Below are 20,218 nucleotides of genomic sequence, written 5' to 3' on the forward strand. Positions count from 1 at the left end.
TTTTTGCCCATATTTTCTCCTTCTCTCTCCTCCTCCTCGTCCTCTTCCTCCTCGTCCTCCTCCTCCTCCTTGTATCCTCCTTGTATCCTTCTCCTTGTATCCTCACAGCGAGGAGTTGAATGGCACAGCCCGTGAGCTGCGGGGAGAGCTTTACTGTCTGCCTTGCCACGACAAGATGGGAATTCCCATCTGTCAGGCCTGCCACAGACCCATCGAGGAACGCATCGTGACGGCTCTCGGCAAGCACTGGCACGTTGAGGTCAGTCTCAGCTGTAACTTGCTGTAGTGATGTCAGCAAAGGAGTCAGATGGGTGTAGTAATGATGGTGGTGATGATGATGGTGATGGTAATGGTGGTGACGGTGGTGGTGACGGTGATGGTGACGATGATGGTTGTGATGATGATGGTGATGCTGGTGATGACGCTGGTGATTGTGATGGTGATGGTGATGATGATGGTGATGTGATGATGATGATGATGGTGATGATGATGGTGATGGTGATTGTAGTGGTGGTGATGGTGGTGGTGATGGTGATGGTGCTGATGATGATGGTGATGATGATGGTAATGATTGTGTCTTTTGCATTACACCTTGTCAGCAATAATGTGTTTGTCTTTGCCACTGACAGTGGGTTTAACAACCAAACTACTCCAGTGCTAAGAAACATACCATTGAGTGCAGTTTGAATATACAAATTGTAACTATTCATGCATTTCTTCTTCTTGTAATTGTGTTCGTCTGTTATAATCATCTAGTAGTAGCAGTTGTTGGGGTAATATTTACTTTAAGATGGTTATGGTGAAAGTTCGTCACTGAAAAGTGGCAATGGCAATGGCAAAAAATGATTGGGAGTGATGGATGATGGTGATGTTAGAAGTATTGAGACCAGCTGTTATGTAAAGAAATGGAATTGATTAACCTGTGGAAAGGCAATGTACTTTTGGATGTCAGAAAATAGATATTATGCTGTGAAATCCAACAAATTGTTGTCAATTTACTCCTCTTCAGCATTTTGTATGTGCACGATGCGAGAAGCCTTTCCTTGGCCACAAGCACTATGAGAAGAATGGCAAGGCCTACTGTGAGACCCACTACAACCAGGTGAGATCATGGCTTCTGGTTTCCATAGCAACCCCTCCTTCTGTCTCTCACATGACTGAAACTCCTGGGCACCATTTCATAAAAACTTGATATGATAGCAACTCTTGCTGGAATGGCAATTGTCACAGTAACGACAAGAATCCAGCTTCCTGATTGGCTGTTGCCATTGGAAGTTGCCATTCCAGCAAGAGTTGCCATCCTAACATCTTTTATGAAATGGGGCCCTGGTGTGTGTGTGTATACTGTTCACGGACGCCATGAAATCTGAGTCACAAACGATTTCGAGGTGTGCACATGTTAGCTGCACACTGTATTTAAACACTCATGGTTCATTGATAGATATAGGCTCTCTGTGGCTTCAGTGCAGTGTGCCAATATTTCTTTGCAGTTTGATGGACCGATCTCGTACACGTATGTCCAGCATTCTCAGCAAATTGTGTGTTGAATTTCAGGGTACTTTATAATGAGCATAACATTTTTTTGAATTGTCAAATAACGTGCTTTGATAATTCAACATTTGTATAGATTACCAAATGAAATGTAAACTTTTGTGAAGAAGCACATTCAAAACATCTGCCATCTTGTAAATAATGAAGTAATGTATGGAGCGTTTTCTTTGTTTATCCTTTATTTTAAATTGCATGCCTTGTGATATAAAGAGTATTGAGAGTATATCAGAACAGAATTCACAATGTATTTATAAGGAAACTGCAGTGCTGATATTGTACGAGTTCCAATCATCACTTGAAACTCCTGCACAGATGCAGTGATGACAAATCTTGGTGGTGTGTTCAGATTCTCAGTGATGTGTTGAATTGTTCTCAATCTCTGGAAGGAGTCTGCGCCTTTGAGTGTTTATACAACAGATATATGGTGCTATAAAAATGCTGTGGATCATCACCATCATAATCATCATAATCATCATAAAATATCTATCATGCATAGTCAGTTGAGAAAACTAATGCATTATTTACACTGTAGGAAAAATGTGAGTATGTGAGAAACTGACAGATCTTCTTGTTGTCTGTTGCATCTCTAACAATCTGTGTTACATTTACTTTCCAGCTCTTTGGCAACATGTGCTTCTTCTGCAACAAGGCCATAACTTCAGAGAGTAAGTATCTCCTCTTGTATCAATATTGTCTCTTTCTGAAAATTCTCCTACATCCATTTATTTGAAGAACAGAACTGATAATTATGTGATTATAGATTTTTTTTTTTTGCAACTGATTTTACAAAGTGCCCTACATCGATTCCTGCTCGAGTATGTACGCCCATGATTTTTTATCATGGCTACTATTAAAACACTGATCAATTCAGTGCTTATTTACGTTGATGTAGGGCACTTTGTCAATCAGTTTCAATGAAAACATCTCAACAGAAAAATTTCATGAATTTGTATAGATTATTTGTACTCATAGTTGATTTATATGTTTGTTCTCTTTTGTTAATTGTAAAGTGCCTAGCATATTTTTGTCTTAAGTGCTACTGGTAATATACAAAATGTCCTTATCGTTATTATTATAATTAATAGAATATGTGTTGTGCCACTTCTCTTTTGGTTTATGGTCATTGAACATCTGATGTGAGGTTTATAGATATTTCTCTTCCTGTTCCTGAGAATTTTAATTGCAGTACTGTTAAAGTGGATATTTCTGTGTGGGTATTTTTTTTTTGCTCCTGGCTGGGTAAAACAAGTTTAGTGTGTTTCTAATTCTGTGGAATTAATTCTGTGGAATTAAAACATCAACTACAGGAACATATGGCAAGCAAAAAAAAAGTTTTATGCTTTTATACAGTGGAACGTCATTACAATAAGGTCTGATGTAGCGAGATCCTTATACGACAACCTAATCCTGCAGGTCCCATCCCATTTCTAGTCTTCATTAGTGATATACAGTTGTCAAAGGGTTTCTCAGAAGACGACCGCCATAATAATAAACCGAATACAGTGAATTATCGTTTCAACTCAAGTGGGTCATGCGACTCTTTTATTCAACCAAAGTACGAAAAGGAAGAAAAGGAAGAAAAATACAAAACAATTTTTTTTTGTATATAAACAAATTGTTATATTATCCTCCTTTCTGCTAAGTCCCTATATAAGCGCATGCATTTCTACGTATGAAAACCCCCCTATGAATCAAGTCCCTACATTATCAAAGGCACTTTCACGTTGTCGATAACCGCGCGATGCCTGTACAGTGTTGCTCAGGCGAAGCCGGATCCTGGCGTCGGATACGCGGTTCACGCGAGGTGGCTGACGCCTGTTCCTGCAGTCCGTCGCGGCGTGAAGCGTATACGGGTGTGGCAGCACGGCGTGGCCGGATACACACGGTCGATTGGCGTGGGTATTGTCCGGTTCGCGTGTGTCTGCCTGGTTCTGTCCACAGCGGGGCGTGGGATTACTCGAAGACTCAAAGACTGGGCGGTATCCGACTCCGGATACGTCCTCGGACAAGTCCGGATACTCAGTGCCTGGATACGGACTGCTATGAATATAACAACAATCCCTTGTCAAAATACATTTCTACCCGACTAGTAATCCTCAACTCCTATAATACAACATTTGTGTTCACCATTGCAGGACTGTGTTAAGGTACAAATGTATCCGAACATCCTCAGCTTATTATCACATTAACTTTCTTCTTTCCTGTTCATTTTGACCTTTCTTACAAAAAAAATACACACAAATTATGGCACATTTCGGTTCTGTTGCAATAAATTGCCATAGAATGAAATACATAAACACAGAAGTACTCGTTTTAAGAAACCTCTGCGAATAGATAAAAATTCACACCATTAATGGGACAGTTATCACTATCCAGCGATAGAATTCATCTAACAAGCAATACAAATCTCTCCCGTAAAAGCTCACTCTTTTCTAGCTGCTTTTACTAACTTTGCATATATGCTCTTTATACTGTATCTATCGTCGTTCCAACATTTATATCCGAATTTCACAAAAAAACATACTTTCTCTTAACATTAATTTCTGTGTCTGAATCGATTCACAGCTACGCTTTATCGATCCTCATACATATCGTCCTTGGCGTAGATATGTGTATCAACACAAATCGATAATATTACTAATATCATGATTATGACAATTATCAGAAAAAATGTCGTAGCAATTACACCAGCAACAAAACTCATCATTCAGGATTAAAATCTAATTGCCATTTCTTTCACTCAAACGATCTCATTTTTGACGTAATACAAATAACCTAACCCTCTCGCTACCGAACCAGTCCTCCTTCTGGCTTAAATATTTTGGCTCATTACGTACACAAAAACAAACATCATTTCAAGCTATATTTCAAGAACCTCACGTGGTGTATTTGCTTTATACTCTTTAACATTAACATTTCTTTATTACTATTCTAATCGATTAACAAAAAAAGGATTTCTTTCCTACCGGGTGCTAAATTGAGTAATAATACCAAATTCTGCAAACTTACAGCTTCTCGGTTCCTCTTCCTTTTTGAGTGACGGCCAGCGGTGTCTACGGGGAATGCACCAAGCGACGCAGCCGAATTAAATGCAATGATGCTCAGGCCCTGTTCTTGGCTTGTCAACCCGTCTGCGCACCTTCTCGCCAGCAAGCCTCAAATGCAACTGTTCACTCTCACTGCTCACTCACTTCACACTCACACCCTAACCATACATTCCTGTCACATACTATTCAAATCGTATTTAAATTATTATTCCAAAATATTTGTCTCCAGATCACCAGCTCCCTCTATTGACACCAAAACAAACTATACTCTATCACCAATGTCAGATTCATTTTGACAATTTACCCCCTTTTTCAGAAAATATTTTGGTGAAATTAGATTGCCCGTGTGACATTATCATTCTACGTACTCTGTGTATAAACAGAAAAACGCTGGTTTGGACATTTCTCTGTTACACCTTTTCATCCTTGTCACTGTTTACCTGACTCCTTACTGATCAGTGCTACTGCTGGATGCGACTCATGTAGTCGGCTCCAACGTTCTCCTTCCCCTTGATAGCTTCGATCCGATAACGGAACGGCTGCAGAGCGAGAGCCCACTGCATCACTCGTCCGTTGGCGAGCTTGCCTCGCCGCATAGCAAGGAGGGGCTCGTGGTCGACTTCGAGGACGAACTCCTTCCCGTAGAGATACGGCTCGAACTTTTGCACTGCCCATATGACAGCAAGACACTCTCTCTCAATCGTCGAGTATCTTCGCTCTCGATCGAGCAACTTCTTGCTGGCAAACGCTACTGGGAACTTTTCGTCGTCAAATTCCTGAAGTAGCACAGCACCGATTCCGTTCTCCGAAGCGTCAGTTCGGAGGAAGAAGGTGCGATCGACGTCTGGGAGATGCAAAATGGGTGCATTTGCAATCTTCCCCTTTAGACACTTGAACGCATTTTCTTGCGCTTCCCCCCATCTCACCTGGTTTGGTTCCCCCTTCCGAGTCAGATCGGTGAGGGGTACCGCGAGGGCCGCGAAGTTCGGCACGAACTTTCTGTAATAGTTCGCTAGGCCAAGGAATGAGCGGAGTTGCCTCTTGGTTCGCGGTCGTTCTGCCTGCTTGATGGCCTCTACCTTCTCGGTCCGCGGCTGGATCTTGCCTCTGCCGAGTTGATGCCCAAGAAACTCCAGGCTCTCTTGCCCAAGCAAACACTTCGACGGTTTTGCCTTCAGACCTGCCTGGCGAAGACGCTTGAAGAGCTCTCGCAGAACCTTTAGGTGTTTTTCCCATGTGGTGGTGTGCACTAAGATGTCGTCAATGAAATTGTGCACGCACTCCATCCCTCGAAGAAGCTGTCGCATGATTCGGCTAAAACTAGCAGGGGCGTTTATCAACCCGAACGGCATGGTTCGGAATTGGTATAAGCCGTTTGGCGTCACGAACGCCGTGAGGGGCTTAGCCCTCTCTGTAAGCGGAACCTGCCAGTAGCCTTTGGTCAGGTCTAGCTTACTGAAATAATTGTCGTTCGCCAGTTGGGCGAAGATCTCATCTTGGTCGGGAATAGGCTCGGCATCTGGTACCGTGACCAAGTTGAGTTTGCGAAAATCGCAACAAAATCGGTTCGTACCATCCGATTTTTTCACCAATACTATCGGTGAAGCGTACGGCGACGATGATGCTTCGATCACTCCGAGATCGAGCATTTCCTTTACCTCGTCGTCGACTACTCTACGGAGAGCATGCGGAAGCGGGTACGGCCGGGACTTGATCGGTCGTAGATCAGTTAACTCGATGTCGTGGCAGCCTAGATTCGTCACGCCAGGCAGATCAGTCAGGACATCGGGAAAGTTTCCGATCAGTCTCCTCAACTGTCGGCTCTGTTCGTCAGACAGAGTGCTGCCTAACTTTACGTCGGCTACCGTTTGCGTCTGCTTGAGTGTTGGCGTCTGGATGAGGTGCTCATTCGACGTGGGTTCGGGGCCGAGGTCGTCGACGTCCTCGTCTCTCTCGTCTTCCTCGATGACAGATACGCCAGCGACGTCGTGGCTTACCAGTCCTGCTGCATCCTCGTCGTGGCGGCGATGATACTGCTTGAGCAGGTTGGCATGAAACGTCGTCGTCCTCGTCCCGAGGTCGATCCGGTAGTCGAGCTTTCCAATCTTGCCTACTACCTTAAAGGGGCCCTTCCAGTGCATTAAGAGCTTGTTGTGGTCGGTTGGTAGCAGCAATAGTACCTCATCTCCGACTTTGAATGACCTGGGTCTCGCCTTCCTGTTGTACTGCTCTCTGTACCTGTCATGGGACTGTTTCAGATGTTCATGCACCATTTTGCATGTGTCCTCCAGTTTCTCCCTGAGATCCATGACATATTGATATGTCGATTTTGTTTCCGGCTCTGCGTTGTCGTCGGTCCATAGCTCCTTCACAATCATCAGAGGTCTGCGTACGGCTCGTCCGTACAGGAGTTCAAATGGCGCAAATCCCGTACTCGCCTGTGGAGCCTCTCTGTAGGCAAACAACAACGCGTCAATGTACCGATCCCAATCCTGGGGACGCTCTTCGCACATTTTCTTCAACATCTGTTTCATGGTCCCGTTGAACTTTTCCACCAGACCATTACAGGCCGGGTGGTACGGAGTAGTGGTGATGTGGCGGATGGACATCAGTCTGCTCACCTCCTTCATTACGTCGGACATGAACTGCGTTCCGCGATCCGTTAACATCTCATGTGGGAAGCCTACTCGTGAGAAAATCGTGAACAATGCTTCCGCGACTGACGTGGTGTCGATGTTTCTAAGGGGTACTGCTTCAGGATAACGAGTGGCGTAGTCCATGAGTGTCAGTATGTATCTGTTCCCGCGTGACGTCACCGGCACTATCGGACCCACAAGGTCTACCGCCACGCGATGAAATGGTTCGTCTATCAAAGGCGTGGTTCCGAGGGGGACTTTGCTCACCTTCCCTTTCTGCAAAGAACGCTGACACACATCGCAGGATCTGCAGTACCTGACTGTGTCTGCTCCAATGCCGGGCCAGAAGAAGTTTTGCAAAATCCGCTCCGTTGTCTTGTGTGCGCCGAGATGGCCTCCGAGTATCGACTCGTGTGCTAGACTCAGAATCTGACGTCGATATTTGCGAGGAACCACCAGTTGGTTCGAGACTTCCTGCCGCTCGCCGCATCCTGCTCTGAACTCGCGATACAGCAAGCCCTTTTTCGCAATGAAGCGTGACTGATTCCCATTTCGGCTCGTCTTCACCTCACTACTCTCCGCTTGTTGTCGAATTTTCTCCAACGATTCATCATTGCTCTGCTCACGACGAAACTCGTCGGCTGTTGCAATGTCTGCCTGCCGTGGCACTTTCATCGCTCGTTGAGGTTTGGCTGCCTCCCTGCGCTGTGCCCTAGTCTCCACGGCTAGCCCACTATCCGCCTGCCAGCTGCTATCCGGGTCGTTAGGCTCACGAACACCTGCAACATTGCCCAGAATAACATCGTACACAGGGTTATTCATGCACAGTACTTCTAACTCACCAACGAAGAAGGGAGAATCGATCATGACTGTGGCGACTGGGAACTGCTTCTCGGAGCCGTCGATCAGGATGCATGTCCGTTGCGATCCGGTCATCTGATCCGCTCTCACCAATTCCGTGCGCACCACCGCTGTCGAACAACCGCTGTCACGTAGTACGTCCACGTGCGTTCCGTTTACTATGCCTTTTCTCACAGGCATAGCTCTAACTGGCTGCTCTCCACACGCAACACTCATCAGAGGCAGATCCGAATCCGCTATCCGGATATCCGGACTTGGCTCTGCACAAGAAAAACATGAATCGATTACGAGGCATGCGTTACCGTGCTCTGACATTTGACGCTTACCCTCTGAACCGCTGCTACGAGTCGATACCGGGCTAACATCTGTCTCACCCGGTCGACCAGCTTTTGCTCCGGTTCGCATTTCCGGAGTGCGGTTGTCGGGCTTCTTGTCGTCAGCTTTCCGGTTCGGATCCGGTTTCTGTCCACCCTGGATTCCGACTGCAGCCTTTTCTTTCCTGGTCTCTCGGCTTCTGCAATACCTGGCGATATGCCCCTTCTTTCCGCAGATGAAGCATCCGTCCGGGCGGGGAGTCGTTGCTCCTCCCGGTTGGGGTCGAGCATCACCTGTGGAAGTGTTAGTACGAGATTCAGGTTTAATGTGACCTCGGGACTTACCACCCGTCTGCCCTCCGAGATGCCATCCCGAGCGGGCCTCAATGAACCTGTCGGCGATATCCACGAAGTCGTCTATGTCAGTCGGCTGTCTCTCTTTAATGAACGTCTCCATATCCTTGGAGCAGACGTTGTAGAACTGCTCGATGAGCACCAGTTGCACCATCTCCTCGAAGGTTGGCTTGTGGCCGGATAGCTCCAACCATTTCTCGAGATAGCTCCGTATCCGTATCACGAACTGCGCTGCTGTCTCTCCCGTTTCCGGCTTTGCCCCACGGAATTTCCGCCTGAAGCCGTCGCTAGTGAGAGAGTAGCGCTTGAGTACTGCGGCCTTTACTCGGTCGTAGTCTTGTGCCTCGTCGTCATCCAGTCTCGAGTATGTGTCTAATGCTTTACCTGTCAAAAGAGCACTCAAATGAACGGCCCACACATCACGTGGCCAGTGCTGAGCATTAGCGTACCGTTCAAACCTGTGTAAATACACATCTAGATTATCTTTCCCACACTGGAATGCTGGAAGTTTTGGAGCCCTAACTGTATTTATTTGAACTCGGTTACTACCTCCCTCTTCTAACCTAGCCTGTTCTAACTTAAGTTTCAGTTCAGTCAGTTCCTTCTCTTCCTTCATCCTCTGTCGCTCTTCCACTCGTGCCTCTCTCGCCTTGTCCTGTTCCGCCTTAATAAACTCTTGCAGCTCTGTCCCCTCTAACCCTAAGGTCTGCCCTACCTTGGCTAACTTTTCTAGATCCATCACAATCACTCTCTTACTCTCGCACAGGGTTGACTTACCAACAGAGCCTCACCGGCAGAACATATACCCGGCACTTCCAAAAGCAGACGAGCGCGTGAATGACGGTGCTTTCCCCGTGGGCACAGGTCGGAAGAAGAACTAAGTGGAAGCTGAAACACAATCAAAATATCCACAGAATTATACACTGGATTATCAGGCTACAATTACAAATATATCCTCACAACAGTAATTAAATTACTATCAACTAGGAGCGATTAATTACAACTATCGAGACAATAGTGTCACCTATCCGATACCCCCTCTAACAATTTAGAATTATTTCGATAGGTCCCTTCGTGGTCGCCAATTATTGTCAAAGGGTTTCTCAGAAGACGACCGCCATAATAATAAACCGAATACAGTGAATTATCGTTTCAACTCAAGTGGGTCATGCGACTCTTTTATTCAACCAAAGTACGAAAAGGAAGAAAAGGAAGAAAAATACAAAACAATTTTTTTTTGTATATAAACAAATTGTTATATTATCCTCCTTTCTGCTAAGTCCCTATATAAGCGCATGCATTTCTACGTATGAAAACCCCCCTATGAATCAAGTCCCTACATTATCAAAGGCACTTTCACGTTGTCGATAACCGCGCGATGCCTGTACAGTGTTGCTCAGGCGAAGCCGGATCCTGGCGTCGGATACGCGGTTCACGCGAGGTGGCTGACGCCTGTTCCTGCAGTCCGTCGCGGCGTGAAGCGTATACGGGTGTGGCAGCACGGCGTGGCCGGATACACACGGTCGATTGGCGTGGGTATTGTCCGGTTCGCGTGTGTCTGCCTGGTTCTGTCCACAGCGGGGCGTGGGATTACTCGAAGACTCAAAGACTGGGCGGTATCCGACTCCGGATACGTCCTCGGACAAGTCCGGATACTCAGTGCCTGGATACGGACTGCTATGAATATAACAACAATCCCTTGTCAAAATACATTTCTACCCGACTAGTAATCCTCAACTCCTATAATACAACATTTGTGTTCACCATTGCAGGACTGTGTTAAGGTACAAATGTATCCGAACATCCTCAGCTTATTATCACATTAACTTTCTTCTTTCCTGTTCATTTTGACCTTTCTTACAAAAAAAATACACACAAATTATGGCACATTTCGGTTCTGTTGCAATAAATTGCCATAGAATGAAATACATAAACACAGAAGTACTCGTTTTAAGAAACCTCTGCGAATAGATAAAAATTCACACCATTAATGGGACAGTTATCACTATCCAGCGATAGAATTCATCTAACAAGCAATACAAATCTCTCCCGTAAAAGCTCACTCTTTTCTAGCTGCTTTTACTAACTTTGCATATATGCTCTTTATACTGTATCTATCGTCGTTCCAACATTTATATCCGAATTTCACAAAAAAACATACTTTCTCTTAACATTAATTTCTGTGTCTGAATCGATTCACAGCTACGCTTTATCGATCCTCATACATATCGTCCTTGGCGTAGATATGTGTATCAACACAAATCGATAATATTACTAATATCATGATTATGACAATTATCAGAAAAAATGTCGTAGCAATTACACCAGCAACAAAACTCATCATTCAGGATTAAAATCTAATTGCCATTTCTTTCACTCAAACGATCTCATTTTTGACGTAATACAAATAACCTAACCCTCTCGCTACCGAACCAGTCCTCCTTCTGGCTTAAATATTTTGGCTCATTACGTACACAAAAACAAACATCATTTCAAGCTATATTTCAAGAACCTCACGTGGTGTATTTGCTTTATACTCTTTAACATTAACATTTCTTTATTACTATTCTAATCGATTAACAAAAAAAGGATTTCTTTCCTACCGGGTGCTAAATTGAGTAATAATACCAAATTCTGCAAACTTACAGCTTCTCGGTTCCTCTTCCTTTTTGAGTGACGGCCAGCGGTGTCTACGGGGAATGCACCAAGCGACGCAGCCGAATTAAATGCAATGATGCTCAGGCCCTGTTCTTGGCTTGTCAACCCGTCTGCGCACCTTCTCGCCAGCAAGCCTCAAATGCAACTGTTCACTCTCACTGCTCACTCACTTCACACTCACACCCTAACCATACATTCCTGTCACATACTATTCAAATCGTATTTAAATTATTATTCCAAAATATTTGTCTCCAGATCACCAGCTCCCTCTATTGACACCAAAACAAACTATACTCTATCACCAATGTCAGATTCATTTTGACAACAGTGCACTCCCGTTATAACGAAATTCCGGTTACAACGAAATAAAAATTCAGGCTACATTATCCTCCCTATGTTATTTCATTGTTTACTTGTTCGCTTATAACGAAATTTTGATTTAACGAAAGAAAACTGCCAGTCCCGAGGACTTCGTTATAACAGGAGTCCACTGTAGCAAGATAACTGATATAACAAGGAAATTTCAGTCCGCCCAAGCAGCTTGTTATAATGAGGATCTATCGCAGTACATGAAGTCGACTTTCCTTTTATTCCTCACCGCAGTGATGTGTACAATGAGCAAGACATGGTGCGATGAACATTTCTTCTGCATGTGCTGCGACTCCCTTCTAACCACCAAGTGAGTAAATCTCTCGCCGGCAAAAGATATTTCATATATGTTTCCAATAGGATAAATCCTACAATGTTTAATTTACTTATGGATAGGAAAAGCACTTTTTTTTTGGAATTTTCCCTTGTCTCAGTATCCAACACAGCAACAAATTCAGCTGCCCTTGAGAATAATTTCACAATGTTTTAGATGTTTTTCTTTAATCCAGAATAAGAAATTATGGCTTTGAAATGCAAAATATGCATTTTCTGAAATTTGATTTAGTGTGCAAATTATGTGTGATACATATTTGAACCAAGGTACGTTTGTTACCATCAGAATACATCTTTTATTGTGCATCGGCTTGTATCACTTTGGGTCTGCGCAAATTGGCAGATTAGGTATACGCTTACATGTGTGATGGGATTTGCATATGTAATAATGTTTTAAAAGGCATTTTAAGTGGTGACACAAGAATGAGGTGTAAATATTCTCATTCTGTACATTGTATGTGCATCATATTTACAACTGTACTCTAAGCTTTGGTGGTCCCTCTTTTTTTTTTCTTTTTTCTTTTTTTCTCTGTTCATGAATTGGTGAAGAATGCTATATAAAACATGGTTGCTTGTACCTGAACTTCTTCAGTGAGGAAATGCAATTTGGGGAAGTCAAAGAAGATGAATATAGCCATGGTGTATATGTGGTAGAAAGTACTGTGCTACTGATAATTGAAATGTTGTGAAAAAGATATTGATAGTTTTACTCAAACTTTCTTTGATATGTGTTGGCAGTTTCAAAATGTGTGACCTGCTACAACAAAAGGATCTGAAAGTCAGGGGAGGACAATTTTCTGAAAATGTCATGGCATTATTCCTTTACTCTTCCACTTTAGTTTCATATATAACACGACTCATAAAAGTACTCGGTTGCAGAGATATCGATGATTTTATTAGCGCATGTCGAGTGGTTTAGGAAATCAGCGTTTCAAGAAAACTGCCTTCAAAGTTTTCCTTGCAACGTTGTCATGATCAAGGGGACCAAGACAATTTTCACCTCTTGACATCAGAAGGTATGCTCCTTGCAACCTCTGCAATGTTCATTCAAGCTTAATAGCGCCAGCAGTCTATGCACGACCAGTCAGTAACCAGGCTGCTATGCACTGACCAATAAGATCACTCCCTCGTTGCTAGGGGCGGAGTCTAGCTGCAGCGCTAAATCCAAATCTTTGGACGCTGTTCTGTTCTGTTGAAAGTCGAAAAATCATGGCCCAGAAAAATGCTTATTTCTTGCCTTTCCTTTGATTATTTGGTTTCGTAATTTCGGCAGATGATAGACAATACATCTGACTACAAAATTATGCTAAAAACAGAGATCCAATTGTTTTGAATTATTTTGATGATCTGACTTCAAACTCGATTTTCTCAGCTCGACTGTCAACAACTTTAGGATCTTTTTGTTGTGGCAGGCTACATATCATTGTCAGATATCCTTTTGAATTGGAGAAAGGTCTTTTGATATACGTTTAATGTCGTCTTCCATTCTCAGGAGCAAATTCATTGAATTTGACCTCAAGCCGGTGTGCAAACGCTGCTACGACCGCTTCCCGAACGAGCTCAAGCGGAGGCAGAAGAAGACGGAGATGGCAAGCAAGAAATTCGGGAAAAATGAGAAGTAAAAAAAAGAGGAGACCGACTCGATTAGCCTAGCTAGCTAGCTCCTATCTCTCAACTCTTTGCCAATACAAACACTCCCCTCCCTCAAAAAACTGAGACCTTGGTACGAATGAATTTTGTTAACCTTGTATAATTGTAGATAAGCATAATCTATATTGTATTTGTCTGATGCAGGAATGAAGTCTGACATGATGAAGAGAAAGCATGGATATTTTATCTTGATGTGGATGAGACATTGTAGGCAGTAGAAAACATTTTGGCATGCCACATTTTCTTCTTCTCCTCTAATCTTTCTTTCATCTTTCCCATCCCTTTCTCTATCTTACTTCCTTGTTTTCCTCCCCTTTGTTCTTCTTCTGCTACCGCTCTTAATTTCTTGTCTTCCACCATCTTAAAGGGATCGTACAGTTTTGGTTGAGACCTAATTTCGGGTTTCTAATATTTTTTGGCGAAATGATGAGAAACCTCTTATGAAATATGAAAGAGCATGTAATTCTATGAGGAATTCAACGTTTATTTGATGAAAATTGGTTTTGAAATTGCTGAGATATATCCAAAAAAGAGCGATTCGAATAAAGTGTGGGACCCACACTTTATTACGATCGCTTTGTTTTACCTTGTTTGTGGATGTTTCAGTCATTCCAAACCCGATTTTTCATCAATTAAACTTTGAATTCCTCGTAAAATGGTATGCTCTGTACTATACTATAAGTGTTTTCTTGGTATCTCGCAAAAAGTTAAAAGCCAAATTCTCATCTCCACCGATACTGTACCATCCCTTTAATCCTTCCTCCTCCTCCTCCTCCCCTCCTCTTCCTCCTGCTCTTACTTCTCCTCCTCCACCACCTCCTCCTCCTCCTCCTCCTCCACCCACTCCTCCTCTTCCTCCTCCTATTCCTCCTCCCCCTCCTCCCCCTCCTCGTCTGCCTTCCCCCTTTTTCCCTCCCCCCCCCCCCCCAATTCTTCTTGCTAATCATGCTATGTAGAAAAGATTGCATAAATACATATGATTGTACATAAACTACTCTTCTAATTATATTTATATGGCTATTTAACCTGTCATATTTTCACTGGGGTCCATTTGTAGGATATTCCTTACAGCTCATGGCTAATGTGCATGTCTTTTGTGCAGATAATGCAAATTTTCTGTGAAGTTTACGAGGTCATAAATTCTCAAACCTTGTCCACAGTAGACCCTAGTGTCTTAATATGATAAAGGATATTTTTATTTATCTTCTTCTTTGTCAAAAAGGATGACAAAATTTAGGAAAAAGATGTAAGTTGAACTGTTGGTTTAATTAGGCTGTCTGCTAAAATCTGCAATTTAATTGAGATATGTAGAAATTTACATTGTTTTATGTCTAGTTTAAAAAAAAAAATGTCAGTAGTTATACAGTTGAACCTCTCATATCCGGACAAGTCGGGACCGGGGCTCATCCGGATAAGGGATTTGGCCGGATACGGGAGACTCAATGCTTTATACATGTACATATACATACACATGTACTGATGTAGCCCATTGTAGTACCACATGTAGTAATGTGTATACTGCAACCTTTTCATTGTTACATTTGGGGATGTTTTGGGATGTTGAAATGTCTGAAGGTGAGCAATTTGGAAGGAAATTTGATGCAATGTATGTTAATCATATTGGAAGTAATATGTAATTCATGTGTGTTTGGGTAGGAGTTCTCAAGGAGTTGGGAATCCCCCTTTCTTCCCGTAATTATTAAAAAAAAAAATCACGACGAGATTGCGTCCGGATAATAGAGAGATCCGGATAAAGGGAGGCCGGATAATAGAGGTTCAACTGTAATGCCCTGCATGAAAACACCTAAATTATTATACTTGTAATTTGTAATAAAGGGAAAATATGATTCCCTTCATCCTCAAATGTATGAAATTTTATTTATAATGTATATGTATTATATTTTATTGAAGCATACACTCATATGTTAGAAGCTTATGTTATTAATATTGTTTGATTTTGCCTGTGTGAATTATTTTCGAGCATCAACATTATTTTACCTTGCAGTTTTTTATCTTTTTGTACATACATTTAACCTTCCCTTAACCCTTTCATATTTTTCAGACACTTTTCATACCTCTCTTTTTCTCCCTCGAACAACATTGTCAAGTCATTTGTTTCTTAATCAGTAAAACATTTCAGTACGCTTTGTTAGCAATAAGCCACACTCATCCACACCTCTTTCATATATGTATGTGACATAATTGTTTGAGAATGAACATCATGAAATGGACACAAAGTTCTTTGTAATTGCTGAGGCATTATCTTTTTACCACAGTGTCATTTTTCTATTTATATTTTGACATGAGGTACTGAAAAGCCTTGTACTGGAATGCAATCATTACAGCTCACTTCTTTCATTATGCTACAGACTGGAAGCTTTGCAGATGTTTTACTCTCTTCCATAAGATGCATATTCTTTGCTTTTGCGTAGCTGAATTTGTTTACAGAGAAGGAAAAAAAAGCAGAAATAAGATGTCCCAAATGTTACTTGTCAATGGGAGTTAGCTCTGTGGTTTAGAGACTCCCAAATTTTATGCCAGGAAGTTATCATTTTAGAAATTTAAGAATGGACTTGCAATGACAGAATTACGCCCTGGAGAGTGTGCCACTGAATCACAGCTGACGGTAGTCTGAAGAATGGATTGCGACGTTTTTTTTTTTTTTTTTAAAGATGCTGATATTTTATTGGCAGCCACATCAAACAAATCATTATTTGTATGTAAGATGGCTAAGAGATACATGTAGGTCTGAATCATACCATTTTCCCTTGTACTTTAAGAAAAGTGAGAATGCAGCAGTCATGTTCTTTTTATTTATTTATTTATTTATTTATTTATTTATTTATTTATTTATTTATTTATTTATTTATTTATTTATTTATTTATTTATTTATTTGTTTTATCTATTCATCTATATATTTATTGTTTTTAATCTATTTATTTTACTTAATTGATAGCATGAAGAATTTTTGAAACTACTGGGTCCAAGGCCTATTTATTTTCAACACAATCATCGAGAATCAATTCTAACTCTGAGTACTTTCTTGGCATCATGTACAGTATAGAGTGTCTCTCAGAAACTTGTACAGAAGATGATACATACCGTATGAGGTTGGCGTCACTGTGTCTGCCAGGAATTTAGTCTAGAAGTTGCATGTCGTGTCATCAGAAATAATGTCACCTGAAAAACTTTATGGGTCAGGATTGTGCCCTATTTGTATTTTCTAGCCCTTGTTTCATTAAATAAAAATTACTTCTCCTTTGATACAAAACTGAGCTCAAGCAACTTTTCTTCTCTCATTTGTTTGTTTGTTTGTTTGTAGAAGTAGACTAAAAGAAAATTTAAAATGAAGTAAGTTGTTTGTAAAAAATCATTATGTTATATCATATTTGTTTTTTTTTAAACATGCGGTTTATTTTATATTACTATGCATAATGAAAGTGTTGAAATTCAAAATGGCCACCGACCTGTCTGTTCGATAGTGGTCACCTGTCTGTAGTGGCCACTTTTGTCGTTTCCCTTGGATGGTCGCTATAGACAGGTTTGACTGTACATTATGGGGAATCTCTGGCGCCAACATAATGACAGCATTGATTGATGGGGAAAGAGCAAGAGAAAGGGGAAATAGAGAGAGAGAGAGGGGGGGGGGGGGGGGGGGGGGGGGGAGAGAGGGAGAGAGAGGAGGGGGTGAGGAAGAGAGGGAGAGATATAGGGTGGTGATATCCAATATTGTGATTACCTGGTTGAACTATGTATTTTCCCACTGATGTATTTACGTCGGGAAATATCCTACATGACCCTGCTTATACCTCTTTGAAGAAACACTCGGATATTGCTTTCTGATGACGCCAATCAATTGGACATGACCCTAATCAATCGGGCATGCGATAAAGAAGCTGTCGGACCGGCATGGAGGTAAAATCTTATAAAGAGGCAGGCATGAGGTCCAAAGTGTCATCAAACCAGCAATTCATTTGATGGAAGCTGACCCTGCGAATAAAGAGGGCAAAATCCAGAAGGGAACGGTGACGTTGGTGCTGTATAGGCCTACACATCTCAGACGATAAGCCGTTAATGCCTCCTCGTGAATAATCCTTGTTAATACTCCTTAGCAACCGTCGGTCTACCTTTTTTGAATTGATTCATTATTTACGGAACAGTTTTTATGTTGTGCCTCCTTTTTTTCAATATTTTCATATTTGTTCAGACCAAGTCAGTGTCGCTTGGTATATTGGCTGGTATTCTAATCACCAATGAATAGATAAATTAATCAATGAATATATATAAATGAATAAATAAATAAATATGAATAAACAAATAAATAAATAAGTAAATGAATAGATAAATAAAAAGATAAAAAACAGAAATAAAACACACACATACACGCAAACAGATAAAATAAAAATGCAACAACATTGTGAATCCGTAGTATAATAGGCTGTCATGACAACAACGTGACATCTGAATCAAAATCAATACATCTGATATGGTTACTCTTATATGCCGCGAAGCGATCAATGAGATACAGTGCGTATGATCGATGCACAAAATTTATATCGTCATTACTTTTTGCGGTTTGAATATTTTTATGCAGTGGGGCCTCATGATCTTAATCACGTCATAGCATGAGCATGTGTAACAGGATTTACTATGCCATCTTGTTTACCATGGTTCATGGTTGTAGGCCCTACCGGGGCAGTTCCATGGTACATGAAATGGGATCGTTGCTTTAGCAATGCGGCACAATGTTTTTACCCTCACTTTGACATTGAAAAAAAAATTGTCCTACTTAATATTGACGGGCTGAAGAATTTCTTCAGAGAATTGTGAAAGTCATTTTCTTTTTTGTTTAATCAGAAGCATCACCAGAAAATACTACTCCAATTGAGAAGATTTCTTCCTTTTCATCTTGTAGAACTAAGGGAGATAAAAAGAGCGTTATACACACGGAGTTGTGCCATTGTTAATTTTTCTGTCTCCATCGTTTTTCAATTTATTTTGTCATATTTTTCCACTTACGCTTTTCCTAGCTCCCCTTGTTATGTTATTCCCTGGTTTCTTTCATCTCTTCTTCAGTCTTTCCTCCATTCTATCCTCTCTCTTTCATTCATTATTTTTTTCTTTAAAGGGATGATATAGTTTTGGTTGAGATGGAGATTTAAGATAATTACAAACATGCTATGCGTGTATTAGTATGGGGAATGTGGACGGCCAGTATATGCGGACTTGTCGGAGAAGCCGTTTTGATGAGGAGAAGTTCACCCGCCACGAACGACAAATGGGGGCGCTATTTTTCTTTTTATAGGCAAGAGGAGTAGGCACGTCTTCGCGAAATCTAAAGCTACAAGTAACACGGCGCAGAGTTCGCGTCGTATATATAAAGCTCGCTAATGATTGTAAGAGAAAGCGGCCGACACGCACATTAGAAAGCGTTTCGAGTTACGAGTGGCGCACGCTGCCAAACCACTCTATCATTACGCATTTTGTCGCATCCCAGCAGCAGGCTCGGCCGTTGGTTAATGCAGGTATTCTTACCTATGTCATCTTGTCTCATTCTCCGTTCAAGTGGCGCAACGTACAAATCGGACCAACGCGGGAAAAATCACGTACTGTTGTCATACGAGTAACAGAGGCAGAAGTAAGTAGGCCTAGCTTTGCTGCTAAGCTTATGTTATATGGATAGAGTGATTGTATGAGATGATGATGAAACTGCTTGTACGTTCGAATCGTTGTACATACATAGTGAAATCTTATAATTATTATTTGAACTATTTCAGCTGTGAATTGTACGATTCAGTAAGTCCAGGTTGTGATGCTCGCGTTTTCATGCGGTGCGATGATGCTGAAAGAACGGAGCTCCTAATTATCAACGTGTGCCGCTTCTGCTGTGATGTCAATATACTTGTGTTTCTCTCTCTCGAGTTAGATAAATACATTTTATTTTTTTGATAGCCAATTAGTGTTCATTTCTTTCGAGAAACGGATCTGTGCACTGAATGATTTCTGGTGGTCAGTGATGAGAATCATTGCGGTGTAAGATTCATTCACTTCTATACGTTTGGTTTAATTCACATACTCTCCAAAAATCAAGTGAAAAAATTCACTCATAAAGGAGTGAATACAAAAAAGAGTGAATTTAGAGTGAAATTGGAGTGAAATTTGAGTGAAAATGCTCATTTTCACTCGTTTTAGAGTGACCTCAGGGATCACTCCAAAATCTTCGAGTGATCCTTGAGGTCACTCCATAATGAGTGAAAATGAACATGATTTTTCACTCAAAATTCTCTCCAATTTCACTCTAAATTCACTCTTTTTAAAATTCACTCCTTTAAGAGTGAATTTTTTTCACTCGATTTTGTTTTAGAGAGTACGAAACTTATAGCTACATTATACTCTCGACTCACATTCTGGAATCATGCACCATGTTAAAAAACAACTGCAACA

The 20,218-nt window shown here is 41.6% G+C and overlaps 1 protein-coding gene across 1 annotated transcript; it reads right to left on the reverse strand.

Annotated features, from left to right (window-relative positions):
- Window positions 1–3,242: 3,242 nt before the first annotated feature.
- LOC139734998 (uncharacterized) lies at window positions 3,243–9,502 on the reverse strand. The gene is made up of 2 exons (XM_071645772.1): window positions 5,064–9,502; window positions 3,243–3,591 (listed from the first exon to the last, which is right to left on the reverse strand). The coding sequence occupies exons 1-2, from the start codon at window positions 9,500–9,502 to the stop codon at window positions 3,243–3,245; spliced, it is 4,788 nt and encodes a 1,595-aa protein (XP_071501873.1).
- Window positions 9,503–20,218: the final 10,716 nt, after the last annotated feature.

Source organism: Diadema antillarum, unplaced genomic scaffold (genome assembly GCF_040938485.1).
Source record: "Diadema antillarum isolate AM-2024a unplaced genomic scaffold, OU_Dant_1.0 seq00000561_RagTag, whole genome shotgun sequence".
NCBI lineage: Eukaryota > Metazoa > Echinodermata > Echinoidea > Diadematoida > Diadematidae > Diadema > Diadema antillarum.